The 12,119-nt window shown below is 51.9% G+C and overlaps 2 protein-coding genes across 2 annotated transcripts; one reads left to right on the forward strand and one right to left on the reverse strand.

Moving 5' to 3' along the window:
• Positions 1–2,206: 2,206 nt before the first annotated feature.
• NCLIV_057650 (T2D23.8 protein, related) lies at positions 2,207–4,917 on the reverse strand (the record flags this gene model as incomplete). The annotated part of the gene is made up of 3 exons (XM_003885321.1): positions 2,207–2,822; positions 3,067–3,339; positions 4,391–4,917. 3 exons carry the CDS (start codon positions 4,915–4,917, stop codon positions 2,207–2,209), a joined length of 1,416 nt encoding a protein of 471 aa, XP_003885370.1.
• Positions 4,918–8,853: 3,936 nt separating this feature from the next.
• Positions 8,854–11,921, forward strand: NCLIV_057660 (putative tRNA (guanine-N1)-methyltransferase domain containing protein; the record flags this gene model as incomplete). Its single annotated transcript, XM_003885322.1, has 7 exons — positions 8,854–8,937; positions 9,280–9,357; positions 9,669–9,737; positions 10,097–10,156; positions 10,494–10,660; positions 10,910–11,061; positions 11,719–11,921. The coding sequence occupies 7 exons, from the start codon at positions 8,854–8,856 to the stop codon at positions 11,919–11,921; spliced, it is 813 nt and encodes a 270-aa protein (XP_003885371.1).
• Positions 11,922–12,119: the final 198 nt, after the last annotated feature.

Consider the following 12,119-nt stretch of genomic DNA (forward strand, 5'->3'; position numbering starts at 1 on the left):
TCGGGGGGGGGGGGGGGGGGGGACGAGGAGGGGGGACGTGCAAACGCAGAAGTCTGCGTCGTGGCTGGCTGGCCTCGCCGCTCTAGAGGGGAAAATATAACCAAGAAATAGTCACGGTGATCTGGGATCCTAGTCAAATCGTGCGTTTCTGGTCGTGTCTGTGTGGGCGCAGCGCGGAAGAGAAAGGGCGACGAGATTCGAGGCACACAGACCGTCACCAAGTCGAAGAAGAAGAAGCAATTCAAATTTTAAGTCGCCCTCGCTGCCAAGTTCTCGTCCCCTTGTCTCCTCCCGGTTCTGCATGCGTTGGAGGGGGCAGCGGGGATTCCATTCGTGGCGTACGTACACCTCGTGCAGGACTCGGGAACCCCGCCCTTGCCAGATCCAATTTTTTCCTCGGATTCAAAGGCGTTTCTCGTGTCAGATGTGCTTTCTCTGCGAGTCTCGCGTGGCCTAGCTTTTACGCCTGCGGCGTGTAAGCCAGGCACAAGCTGACCATGGCCGGTACGCTACGCTTCGCGTTTTCTCCACAGTGTTAGCTTCCACTGCTTTGTCCACCGCCCGAGATCAGCGGCTCATGTCTGGAGTGTTCTCTCTCACTTTCCGTCTCTTGTCTCTCGCCTCAGATGCAGTGCCCTCGCCGCTCGTCTCTCCAGTATCTCGCAAAAACGACGCTGTGTCTCTGCTCTCGTCTCGCAGCTCTCGCACCTCAACCGTCATCCCTAGTGACGGTTAAAATCGATCCTTTTCGACATTGCGTTATCAACGCTTTTCAGTGACGCTGCAGCGCAGCACACAGCGCGCGCCGCAGCCTGCTGTTGTTTCTTGAGGGCGTTACTACGGTCTCTGTCAACTTTTTCGAAAATCCCCTCAGGGCCGATCCAGAGCGCGGTGTGACCCCAGGGATCCAGTACACGCATGCGACGAGTGGAAGTAGCCGGCTGGTTCTTCTGAGAATCTTAGATGTGAGAAGGAAGCTAGGTTTTTACACATTTCCAGTTAATAAACGGAATGCCGGAAGTCGTGATGGTCGAGACACATCGATTTCGTGAATCGCAATCGAATTGCAAAAGCATGGATATCCGTGAGGCTCGGTAGCGGCACTAGCGGTAGAGTGAGGCTCTTTAAGAGTGGAAGAACCGGGAAAAAACGCCGTCTCGCCTGCGCTTTCTCGGGTGTAACTCCTTCCCGAAACTTCAGCGCAGTGAGAATTTCGGGAACGAAAATTCGTTGAAAACGCAAAGACCACAAGGGCTGCTCTGTTGTGTGGCCCTTTCGTTCACATACACCCGAGGGGGCGTCTAGGTATTTTGAATCGTCACACTTGGCCAAGAAGGCCTCTGCGACTTCGATTGCTTTCTGCGCGCCTTGCCCAATTCCGCTTGCCATCGCACGTTCGGAAGCTGTGTCGGCAAAAAGGCGGAAGGGGTGTTTATACGGTGTGCAGTGTCATCGGAGATAAACTCCAGATTAAACGCGGAGCGAGCGCATGCAGTGACGCTTCACGGTGCGTAACGGACTTGATTTCTGGCCTGTGTGATTATGCTAAAGAGCCTGTGGAGGAATCAGATCCCCTCCCAGCAAACGTGCGTCTGGGCAACGGTCGCGTCGTTTATAGAGGAGCACGAGAGACGAAAGAGAAGCAAGAGAAGGACTAAAGACGCAGTGAAGACCAGGGTAGAGGGATATCCTAGAGAGGTAGAGACGATAAAGGTGAAACGTAACTTGGCGCCAGTGTGGGAGCACGAAACAAAGATTGGAGCACAGAGGCAGAGACATAAAGGGGGGAGTTTCCGAGCAAACCTCAGCGACGGATTGTCTATTGGGAAACCGGGCGCAGGCACACACACCGCGAAGACGACGGCGGCGAGCTGGGAAGGAAAGCCCCTTTGGCGCTGTGACAAACGTTTTTGAAGAAGTCCGCAGAGAGAACGAAAGAAAAAACGCCGAGACACTTCAGGGCGCACAGACTGCCTGAGAGGAGTGCAGTTTCTGGATCGCAGGGAGACAGGGGAACCCCCGACACGAAAACGCGTTCGGATGATTTAGGCGCGAACTAAAACAGGGTGAAGCGGCAATAAGCGGCGCTCGAGAAAGACGGTAAAAGCGGAGGCACAGGCTAAGACACACAGTGAGCAGAGACACGGTCTTTAAAAGACACTTCTTTTGAAGCTTCTTCCATTTCGTTTGGTGTAAAAGACCTCGTCTACTTCGCCTTGGTCTTCATCTTCTTCTTCGCCTGCAACGCCGGCTTCGCCAGAGCCGCTGCGCCCAAAGCGTCTTCGCCCTTTCTCTTTTTCGAGGCTGCGTCGAGCCGCATGATGGGCCGCTCGGCCTTTGCTTGTCTTTCCTTTCCTTCTCGACCGTCTGCGCTTCCCGATCCAGGCTTCGAGCTCCCGCCTTCCTTCCGCTTCAACGCCCCCGCCTTCGGAGCCTTCTTTCCCCGGCTGTCGAGTGCCCGTGCTTCAGCTGGTTCCCGCGCTTTTTCTTTCTCAGGCGCGGCAGGCGGCGGCGCAGAGACGTAGTGCCGAGCAGCTTCTGTGTACGAGGCGTCAGAGTAGATCGGCAGCGCCGGAGCGTCCGTGGCCTGTACAGACACCGCGTGAATCGTGTTTCGGAACTTGGCGTCGTTCGCGAAGAAGGCGAAGGCTGCCTCCAGGGCCTTCTTCGCATTTGCGAGAAGATGGTGAGCCGGCATGTTCGCCCGGCCGATTTTTATCGCCACGCACGGCCCGCGAGGAAGGAAAAAGTACGTCGACTTGAGCGCCTCCTCCAGCGCCGGGCGCACGTTCGTCGAAGACAACTTCACCGGCAAAGGAAGCCTGAGCATCGCAACAAGACATGCAAATCAAGGGGTGTGCAACGAACACTCCAACGACCTAAAAAGACCGAAGTGGTAAAAAAAGACTGCTAGAGAAAGAGGAAGCGGAGGAGAGGAAGCGGAAGAGAGGAAGCGGAGGAGAACGAGAAAGCGAGAGCGGTCGACAGAGAGGAAGCGAGAGAAGGCGTGTGCGCGGGCGCGGCTCCCTTTTGCGTTTTCTGCTCCCTCTCTCTTTCAGGTCTTACTTCTTCGCCTGGATGAAGGTTTTTCCCAAGACAGGAGTCAGCTTGTCGGCGATTTTGCGGTCGCAGAGGAAGACGTCGTGGCTGGCACACAGCATGCGTTTGTCTTTGAAAGTGGGGAACTTCTTCTTCAGCTTCTCGATTCCCAGAACGCGCGTCAAACCTGAAAGCTTCTCGGGCGCGATCAAGTCTTTCCACTTCCGCTGGGGATCCTTGACGAAGAGACAGCACTCGCCTTCGCCCTTCGAGACGTCAAAAAGCGGATGAGGCAGGACGCTGCGAACAGGAACGAAGCGGGGCTTTTTCATGCACAGACGTGCACGGATGATTGGCGAATGCGAGGCCGCAAAAAAAAGAAGCGAACGCGCACGAACACAAGAGCACAGCACCCTCAGCGGAAGAAGTGAGAAGATCACGGAGCAGCGACACAAGAAGAGACAGCGGGGGCGCTCTCCCCTCTATCTACGAAGCGATACAGCTGGGGCCGCAAAGGAAAGAGGCAGCTTGGACAAGAGGGAAAACAAAGAAAGGGAAATCGTCGGCACCGGAGGAGCCGAAGAGGAACTCTGTGGCATGCGAGAAACAAGGCAGACGAGAGTGGAGAATGAACGTGGAACGAACACCGGGAGGCCGAAGCGAAAAGGAAGAGGCAGGGATTGTCGAAAAGGAAAAAAACCAGACAGAATGTTGAGAGGCGAAACGCACTTTTAAGACACTCTGAGGCATATTGCGTTGCCGCGCCAAAGAGAGGCTTGTTCGACCCTTCCCCTGTTTCACTTTTCCGCTTTCTACAAAGGTTGCCTCTCAGCGAAGCGCACATGGCCCTTACTTGCAAGGGACAGAATCTCTTGGAGCTGTCTTAGCAACTATATGTGGATTTATCTTCTATAGTAAAGATATGGTCGGAGATACTGTAAACCTATTCAATGTAAATTCAGGTAAAACCCTAAGTGTCCCAACAAAAAACCTACAAACCTATATATATCTGCAAACAACGGTATTCTTATCCATATGCATACGTCTATGCAGCCTAATACACCCGAAGCCCAACATATATATATATATATATATATATATATATATATATATATATATATGCGCAATGCGCAGGCAAGGATATTGTCTGCATGTACCTTTTATATACATGAACATATGCATATATATACATATGCTGTGAAGCTCTGAATACGTGTCGGAGTTTGCTGCAGAGTCTGTTTGTTGCAAACGGCGAGAACCCTTGCCTCCTCCTCGCTGTCCTCTGCAGATGTGGGGTCATGTCGTCTGTTGGAGGGTGGTCGTTTGGAGAGAAGCCCGAGAAGAGCCTTACATTTGAACGGGGTGTTTCCGAAAAGATTGGGGAATGTTCTTGAGGGCGAGCATGAGGGAGACAGTCGCAGCGCCTTTCTCTTCGAGCAGATCTTGCGTGCCTCGTTCGCCTGCCTTCTTCATCACGTACGCCGTGAGACCAGCCAGGGCTTTCTTGAGCAGGGAAGGGGAGACGCTGCATCCTGGAATCTTCTCCTCGGTCTCTTCAGGCGCTGTTCCATCGGTTTTTTGTTTCTTCTTCGGGGCGAGGTTCCGATCTCTTGCCCCGTGCGCAGCTGTCTTTTCGCGGGAGGCGGCGGAGGCCGAGGAAGACGCAGATGGAGACGGAGGCAGTCTACCAGGTTTAGTGGCTGAGGACGAAGAGGCCGTAAGAGAGGAAGAGACAGAAGAGACAGAAGCCGCGGAAGGAGTCTTTTTCTTTTTGCTCGGATCTTTAAGTTTTGAAGGCTCTCCGTTACGCTCGTCTTCGCGTCCTCTCTTCTTCCCCTGCGAGGCTGCCTGAGCCCCCTTCGCGACTCCTGCAGCCATGGCGGCGACGGAGGAGAGAAAGAAAAAGTGCAGGAGAGGAGGCGGGAGAGAACTCAGAAAAAAAGCAAATCAAGAGAAATGCGGAAAGGTTGGAGGCTCAGCGGCGTGGAAGAGAGCGTGGAACCGAAGCCTGTCGAGCGAACAGATAAAAAAAACAGAGGACGTAGAGGGAGAGGAGAAAGCGAGTTCCGATTAAAGAGAAGAAAATGTGCGTGAAGGTCCAGAGGAAAAGCAAACGGGCTAGAAAAAAAGTCATCCGAGCTTCTCTTTCCCTCTCACTTCACGAGGATTCGATGACCGTGGCCGCGCAGAGGGACGAGATCGTCTCGCTCTACTGCACACCGGCGCGACCAAATCGAGTCCTCAGTCCCGGAATAGACAAACTTGGAGAAGAGAAAGGGGAAAAGGTCGCTTTGAATATTTAAAAGGAAAGCCTTTCAGCAACCACAGAGAACAAGAAACTCGAGAACGAAACGCCTGTGGGGCCGATACACGCGGTCTCCGTTGCAAGCGGTTGGGGGCTTCTACGGCGCCGCGCGCTGTTTTTCGCGCATGCATCGACAGCAGGCGCATGCAGCGAAGGCAGGGAATCGAAACAGAAAAGGAACAGAATTCTTTAGAAGAAAGACGCGAGAAACAGAGACAGTCCTGCTTTTTTGTGGTCATTCTTAAACGCTGTCTGCTGTCGACATCTCAGGCTTCTTGCCTGTCGAACTGCTCTGCCGCTCAGGTGTATGTACACCTCGGCAGTCTTTGAGTCGGGCCAGCGCGCGCATTCACCTTCCGAGTTGGAGTGTCTTTTGTCTTTTGCGTGGTATTTCCCGCTAAAATCTACAATCTTCTGTAGTCTGATAAACGGCCATCTTGTTTTCAGATGTTCATTTTTGCTTCGGACGTGCTTCTATCTGGCAGCACTGAGAAAAACGCCGTATATTCCCCCGTCCTTTTGTACTGCTCGTCCGTGACTGGGATTTTTGCCGATTGCGCGTCTTCTTCGCCTGCTGTTCCGCGAAGATCGAACGCCCACGCGGCAACCATGACGCGCTCTCCGCCTTCTCTCTCTTCTCCCTCCGCTGCAACTTCTTTCTCTAACTACCAGGAGGAGGGAACATCCAGCAGCATCTGCGAATCTTCCTCAAAAAAGGGTAGCCGTTCCAGCACTAGCAGCGTCTTGCGCTCCGCGTCATCTAATAATTGTGAGTCTTCTCAACGGTCACCCCGAATATCTCCTTCCTCTTCTTCCTCTTCTTCCTCGTCGTCTTCCTCTTCTTCCTCTTCGTCTTCCTCGGCTCCAGAAGCCAAGCGGTTGCCGCGTTCGCAGAAAAAGTGGGCGAAGCGAGCAGACTATCGGGAAAAAAAGAGGCAGCAGAGACCGCAAGAAAGAAGACGAAGAAGACGCGACAGAAAGGAACAACTTCTCCAGGAAACGCAACACCTCACAGAAGGTACTGAGGCCGAGATGCACTTCACCACCGCAGCTAGTGATCCATAAATATCGACACATGCATCCATATTCGGGGTACATTGCGTGCGGAACAGAACGTGGCAAAAAGGCATACCTTTCTATATACATATATATATCTATACTTCTATGTATATATATATATATATGTGAATTCGTAGAGAGACAGATTTTCATGGAGCCGGTAGAAAGACGCTGGAGACGTCTAGAGGTGTATGTTCACGTATCGCCATGTTACCAGAAGGCAATGCTGTTTTGATTCCGCTATGTTCACCTCTATATAGATACGTAGAAAGGTGCATAGTTAAAGATGCAAACATATATTTGTATACGCTCTGTGCAATACAGAGGGAACGTACAGGCGTATCGTCCACATACGCATGCACCCATATATATATATATATATATATATATATATATATACATCTGGGCTAACGGCAGTCGTCTTCGAAACTCAAATACCATGTTTCATTTGTATGCGCGTATATACCCAGCTAAGGAGCTTAAGGAGCCCGAGACTTCCGATCTCGTTCGTTTGAGGCTTCAAAAGCCTTTCTGAGCGACCTCGCGTTTGGGATGTTTTTCGGTCTGCAGAGGAGAGAACAGCGTTTGTGAAAAAGCGGAAAGAGGAGACGCGGCTGCAGAAGGAAACGTTGCTGGTGAGGCGTATGCGATCTGCAAGGTTGATTCCGTTTTTGCACTTTCTCGTCTTCCCCGTCCGATGGCTGCCTTTCCTGTTTTTTCGCTTCTGTTGTCTTTGTTTTGCGCGGCCTTTTCGCCCGTTCCTTCGCTGGCCATCCTCTCGAGTTCTCCCTCCTCTTCCTCCTTTTCCCACCGTCTCTTGTCGCTCTCATCCTTCTGGCCCCGCGGCCTCTTCTCCCTCTCCACATTTTCCTTCGCATTCCTCCACCTTGTCTGCTGCCGCTTCTTCCTCGCTTTTTCATATTTTCCCCTCACGGCCATCATGTTTCGACGGCGGCGTCTCCAAAGGTCTTTTCGCCTTCTCTCTTTTTCTCCTTCGTTTTGTCGGAGACGTTTCCGCTTACGCGGACGTCCCCAGTGCAGACATTTGCACGAACAAAAGAGGACAACAAAACAGACGTTTTCTGACTTGTTGTGATAAACGCACTTCCGGCAGCCTAAACGTGAATCGTGAACGCGACTCCTGATGCTCCATTTATTTGTTCTCTCTCGTCTCCCCTTCTTCTCTTCTCCGATTTCCCCGCTTCGTTTTTCCCTTTCTGTGTCCAGGAGCACGTGCGCCGCTGCCACGCCGAGGACGCCGTCGGTCTCCCTCGCATTTGCTTCAATTGCAGCTTCGAGTCTCTCATGAACGAAAAAGTGAGGATGAAAAGCACATGCAAGATGTCCCTATCGCCACCCGGAGACTCTCTCCTCACGAAGGATTGTGACATTTCCACACTCCCCTCTCCCGCGACAACGCTCGCCCTTCTGCCGGCAAACATCTACGGATCTACGTGTACATATTTATGTATACATATACGCATATATATTGGTATGCACATATTTGTTTTTATGCCTATAAGCATGCACGCGTGTAATTATATATATATATATATGCATACATACGGGTCTCTCGAGGGATATATGTCTTTATATATTTGTAGGATGGTGACGGCAGCTGATGTGAAACTTTACGTGGCATTTTGCTTCATGGGAACCGTCTCTCTTGTGTCCTGGCTCTCCTTGGGGCCGTGTCCGTTCAGGAAATCCGCAGTCTGGCCAAGCAGCTTTTCATTTCGTATCACCTCGTTCGCAGTTCCCCGTCCGTGCCGGTGAGGCCCCTGCCGATCGCAAAGGAACATCGCCCGACTTCCGTCTCGTCGTCGTTTTGCTCCGTGCCTTTCTCTGCAAATGTCTTTCGGTGTGAATCAATACCCATGTCTACGCATATCTATGTATATAGATATCAACATTATATATATATATATATATATGTTTGTATTTGTGTGCCTCTGCTTCCACCAAACGAACACCCTAGCTGTCTGTGTATCTCTGTCTTGTTGTGTCTTCGTCGGTGGCTGCGTGTGTTTTCCTATTGAAGTGGAAACGCGATCTGTGCACGCACCTGAAGAGAAAGGTGGGTGACTGAGGTCCCACGCATGCTGTTGGACTCAAGCAGGTTCCCTGCGACACGCGACGCCGGGTTCTTTGAGGGGCATTCGTGGGCGTGGGTGTACGTACGCCCGCTGCCGCGTCTGCACTCCACCTTTTACTTCTCTCTTCTTCTCTGTCGCCATGTGGCCTCGGTTTCGGATTTGGGACCTGTCCCCCGAGTTGCTTTTGTGTGCGGCGTCTGCGCGGCTCTCTGTCTGTGCCTGCAGCGTCTCCTTCCTGTATACGTGCAGGCATATACGGGGTAGCAGCGATGTGTGTATTGCCTCGTCGACAGGCGTTGCTTCCGGCTCCACGTGTCACCGTTTTTTCGCTGTCTGAAGGCTTTGGTCTCTCAGATGCAGCTCCACTTGGCTTCGTTCCACGACGACAATGCAGTATACCAGGCCTGCCGAGATCTCTTCTCTTTCAACTCTTGGATTGTAAGCGCAAGAGTCTTTCGCTGAAGCGGAGGATCGAACCCGACAGAGTGATTGATCGACGTTTTGTGCACATCGAGAAGTAGAGGTACACATATTTAGACAGTAGAGAAGGGGCGAAGCTTAGGTACAGAGCTAGAGATAGATGGCGCTAGATTCCGGAGGTAGATAGAGAAGCATGTTTGCAGAAGGGTACCTGTGGGGATAAGAAGATAGAGAGGCAAATGCCCCGCCCTTGCAATTGATCTCAGGTAGCCGGCGTCGATTACGTCGAGGAAAGCCTTCCCGAGCGCAGGAACAGAACCCGCTGTTTGTTTTCCTTTGCCTGTACGCTGGCCGTCTCAGGTGCGACGCCACGAGCGGCCTTACTGGGAAATTTTCTCGCCAGAAGAAGTCGTCGTTCTGTCCCCCGACGCCGAAGAGGTGAGAGTCACGCTGCGATCGTAGAGCGACGAAGGCCAAAGGAATGAAAAGGAAGAGAGAGGGAGGGGAGCGCAGAAAAACGACCAAGCGGGAAGGGGCGGCGACGCAGAGAAGAAGGGCGAAAACGCGCTGAGGCCGCAGAAAGGACTGGGGACGAAGAGGGTACTCGGCACAAAAGGAAGAAGAAGTAACTTAACGAGAGAGGTGATAGTGTAAATACACCTTTGGAAATGCATTTCTCGTCTGTGCGTTAGGTTCGGACGTTTCATGTGGCGTGAAGTTTGCTGTCTGTGTCCCCGATTTGGGCTTAGGAGCTTCTCTCTGTCGAGGCGGACAAAGTCTACGTAGTTGGCGGTCTCGTTGATCGAACCATCAGTCGAGTAAGCAGAAAAGTGGACTGTTCCTTCTTCTCTTTGTCTTTTTTAATTCTCGTGCCCGCGTCGTTTCCCTAATTCGTTCCTCGGGTTTTTGCGTGGCTTCTGCTGTCGTCGCCACTTGCAACCAGGCCAGTTGCAAATCGAAGACCCAATGACAAGGATACATAAATGTCTGTATATACCCAAGTATCTCCATAGGTATGTGGATATTTGCGGATATTTGTATATATGTCTACTTATATAAAGATGTGGGTATCTGCTGATGTGGATTGTTTTCTCGCTGCTACTCCGACTTCGACGTAGACAGTCAACCGTCTTTCTCCTCTCAGGAGCGTTTGCTGTCGTGTTTTCTGTGCTTCCAGAGTGAGACGTTTCGGCAAGCAGAGCAGTTCCGCTTTGAAACGCGAAGGCTGCCTTTCCAGGTGAGGAAAACAGGAAAGCGTCCGCTCCAAGGAAATGAAACTCTGAAACAGAACTCTTCCTGTTTAACTGCCAGAGAAACACGCCCATGTTCGTCGCCACACGAGCGTACAGATATATATATATATATATATATGTACAGATGTGTATGAGGACGCATACAGCCAAACGTATACACACATCTATACGTGCACATATACACATATATGTATATATATTTGTTTTTTGATATGACGAAAACTGTGGCCTGAAGGTGCGGTACTCTCTCTCAGGACACCGTTTCATATCCACTGCACGGTCTAACTTTTCTGTTCTCTTTTGTCTGTTTTTGAGTCGCAGACTTTCCTCCCCGACCAGCAGCGCCTGGTCCTGAACGTGAACACTGTGGTGGAGATTCTTCTTCACGTTCGACAAAACGGCGATTGGAAAGCTGCGCTGCTGTCGGCGGTGCCGCAACGCCTTCAGGGGACAGGAGGAAGAAAGAAGGCCCGTCTCGATAGAAAACGGTATGCAAAGGCAAACGCTGTCCTCTTTTTGTTCCTTCTCCTTTTCCTCTCCTTCTCTTCCTTCTCCTTCTCTTCCTTCTTGTAATTTTTCTCTTCGCTTTCCCATCTTCCTTTTCCTTCTGCCTCCTCGATCCCTTTGGTTCAACTGTGCTTAGAATTGCATGGAGTCTCCATTGGCAAGTGGGACGAGGAGCGCATTGATTTCGGCCCTCCTCTCTGCGCTGTGTGTATGCGGTCTTTCTTAATCAGCGAACGCCGAGAGGAGATTTTCACTCAAAATCCAGAATTGCGAGGCGAGGCGGAATCTCGGCAGGCGCGCGAACGTCAGTGGTGCCGCGGGAAGGGACGATCCGCCACTTTCGACGACGAGAATCCGTTCGATAATCCTGAGAGTCTCGCAGGTACAAAGCAACAGAAAGAGAAAAAAGAAGAAGCGAGGCAAAAGACGAAGGGGGGGGGGGGGGGGAAGCGAGGAGACCGAAAGAAACGAAAAACAGGAAGAGAAACACGGGAGGCCACACAACGTAAACAACCTAGAAAGTCGCTCGTGAGATGTGACCATGTCCATCAGATAGCTTCTGTGCGAGGATCAATGCTTCAAAAGGGCATGAAGTTTCAATACAACCAGAGAAAGATGCCTTTTGCTGTCTCTGCTTCTTCCTCGTTTCTCTCTCGTTTTTCCGCCGAGGTACCCCCCGTTCCTTGCTTGGCTGTCGGCGCACGCGGGCGGGCCACAGAGGCGCATAGGCGCGATTCATAGAGTGTGCTACCTCCGATGAAGAATTTGTAAATTTAGTTGTTGTTAGTGGCTGTTGGGGACGCAGGAGCCCGGGAATGTGAGAGGGGGGGAAGGAGGCACACACAAGGTCATTTTCTAAATCGTTGAAAGTGTCTCAGAACACCACAGGATTTCAAGAAAGGCGGATAGACGTCTTCGTCTCCCGATGGTACATGCGAAGGCAAAGACGTAGGAGGCGAGTCTATGCGACAGCACGCCCCTTCTTCGCTCTTCATTTCCTTTGTCACGATCGCTTTTCTGTTTCTGCGTGCGCCCCCAGCCCTCGCCGTCTTCAACGAAGAAGCCAGCTCTCCGACCTGCAGTTCGCCACTTGGATCGTCCCTCGAAGACGCGCCCCCGAGCGCCGCAGAAGACAGCGAAAAAAAGAGAGAAGCCGCCGACGGATCGAGAGAACGAACAGGAAAAGAAGTGCCAGAAACCGTGGAGACTACGCCTTCCGTCAATCCTTTGCTGGAAAGCTAGCAGAGCTGCGATGCGGCTTTTGGCTTCGTCAGTTTCCGCTTTTGTCTCGTAAGGACATCAAAACAAAGGGAGCAACGCGCTGTGGCCACGTGCCGCCCGTTTATGTTCGTCACCCTTTTTCTTGTCTTGCTTCGTCAGATGTCTTCGCTTGGCCCTGTCTCGCCGGATCTTTTTCTCGTCCCCCTCTCATTCTCTCTT

Source organism: Neospora caninum, chromosome XI (genome assembly GCF_000208865.1).
Source record: "Neospora caninum Liverpool complete genome, chromosome XI".
In the NCBI taxonomy this organism is placed as follows: Eukaryota; Apicomplexa; class Conoidasida; order Eucoccidiorida; family Sarcocystidae; genus Neospora; species Neospora caninum.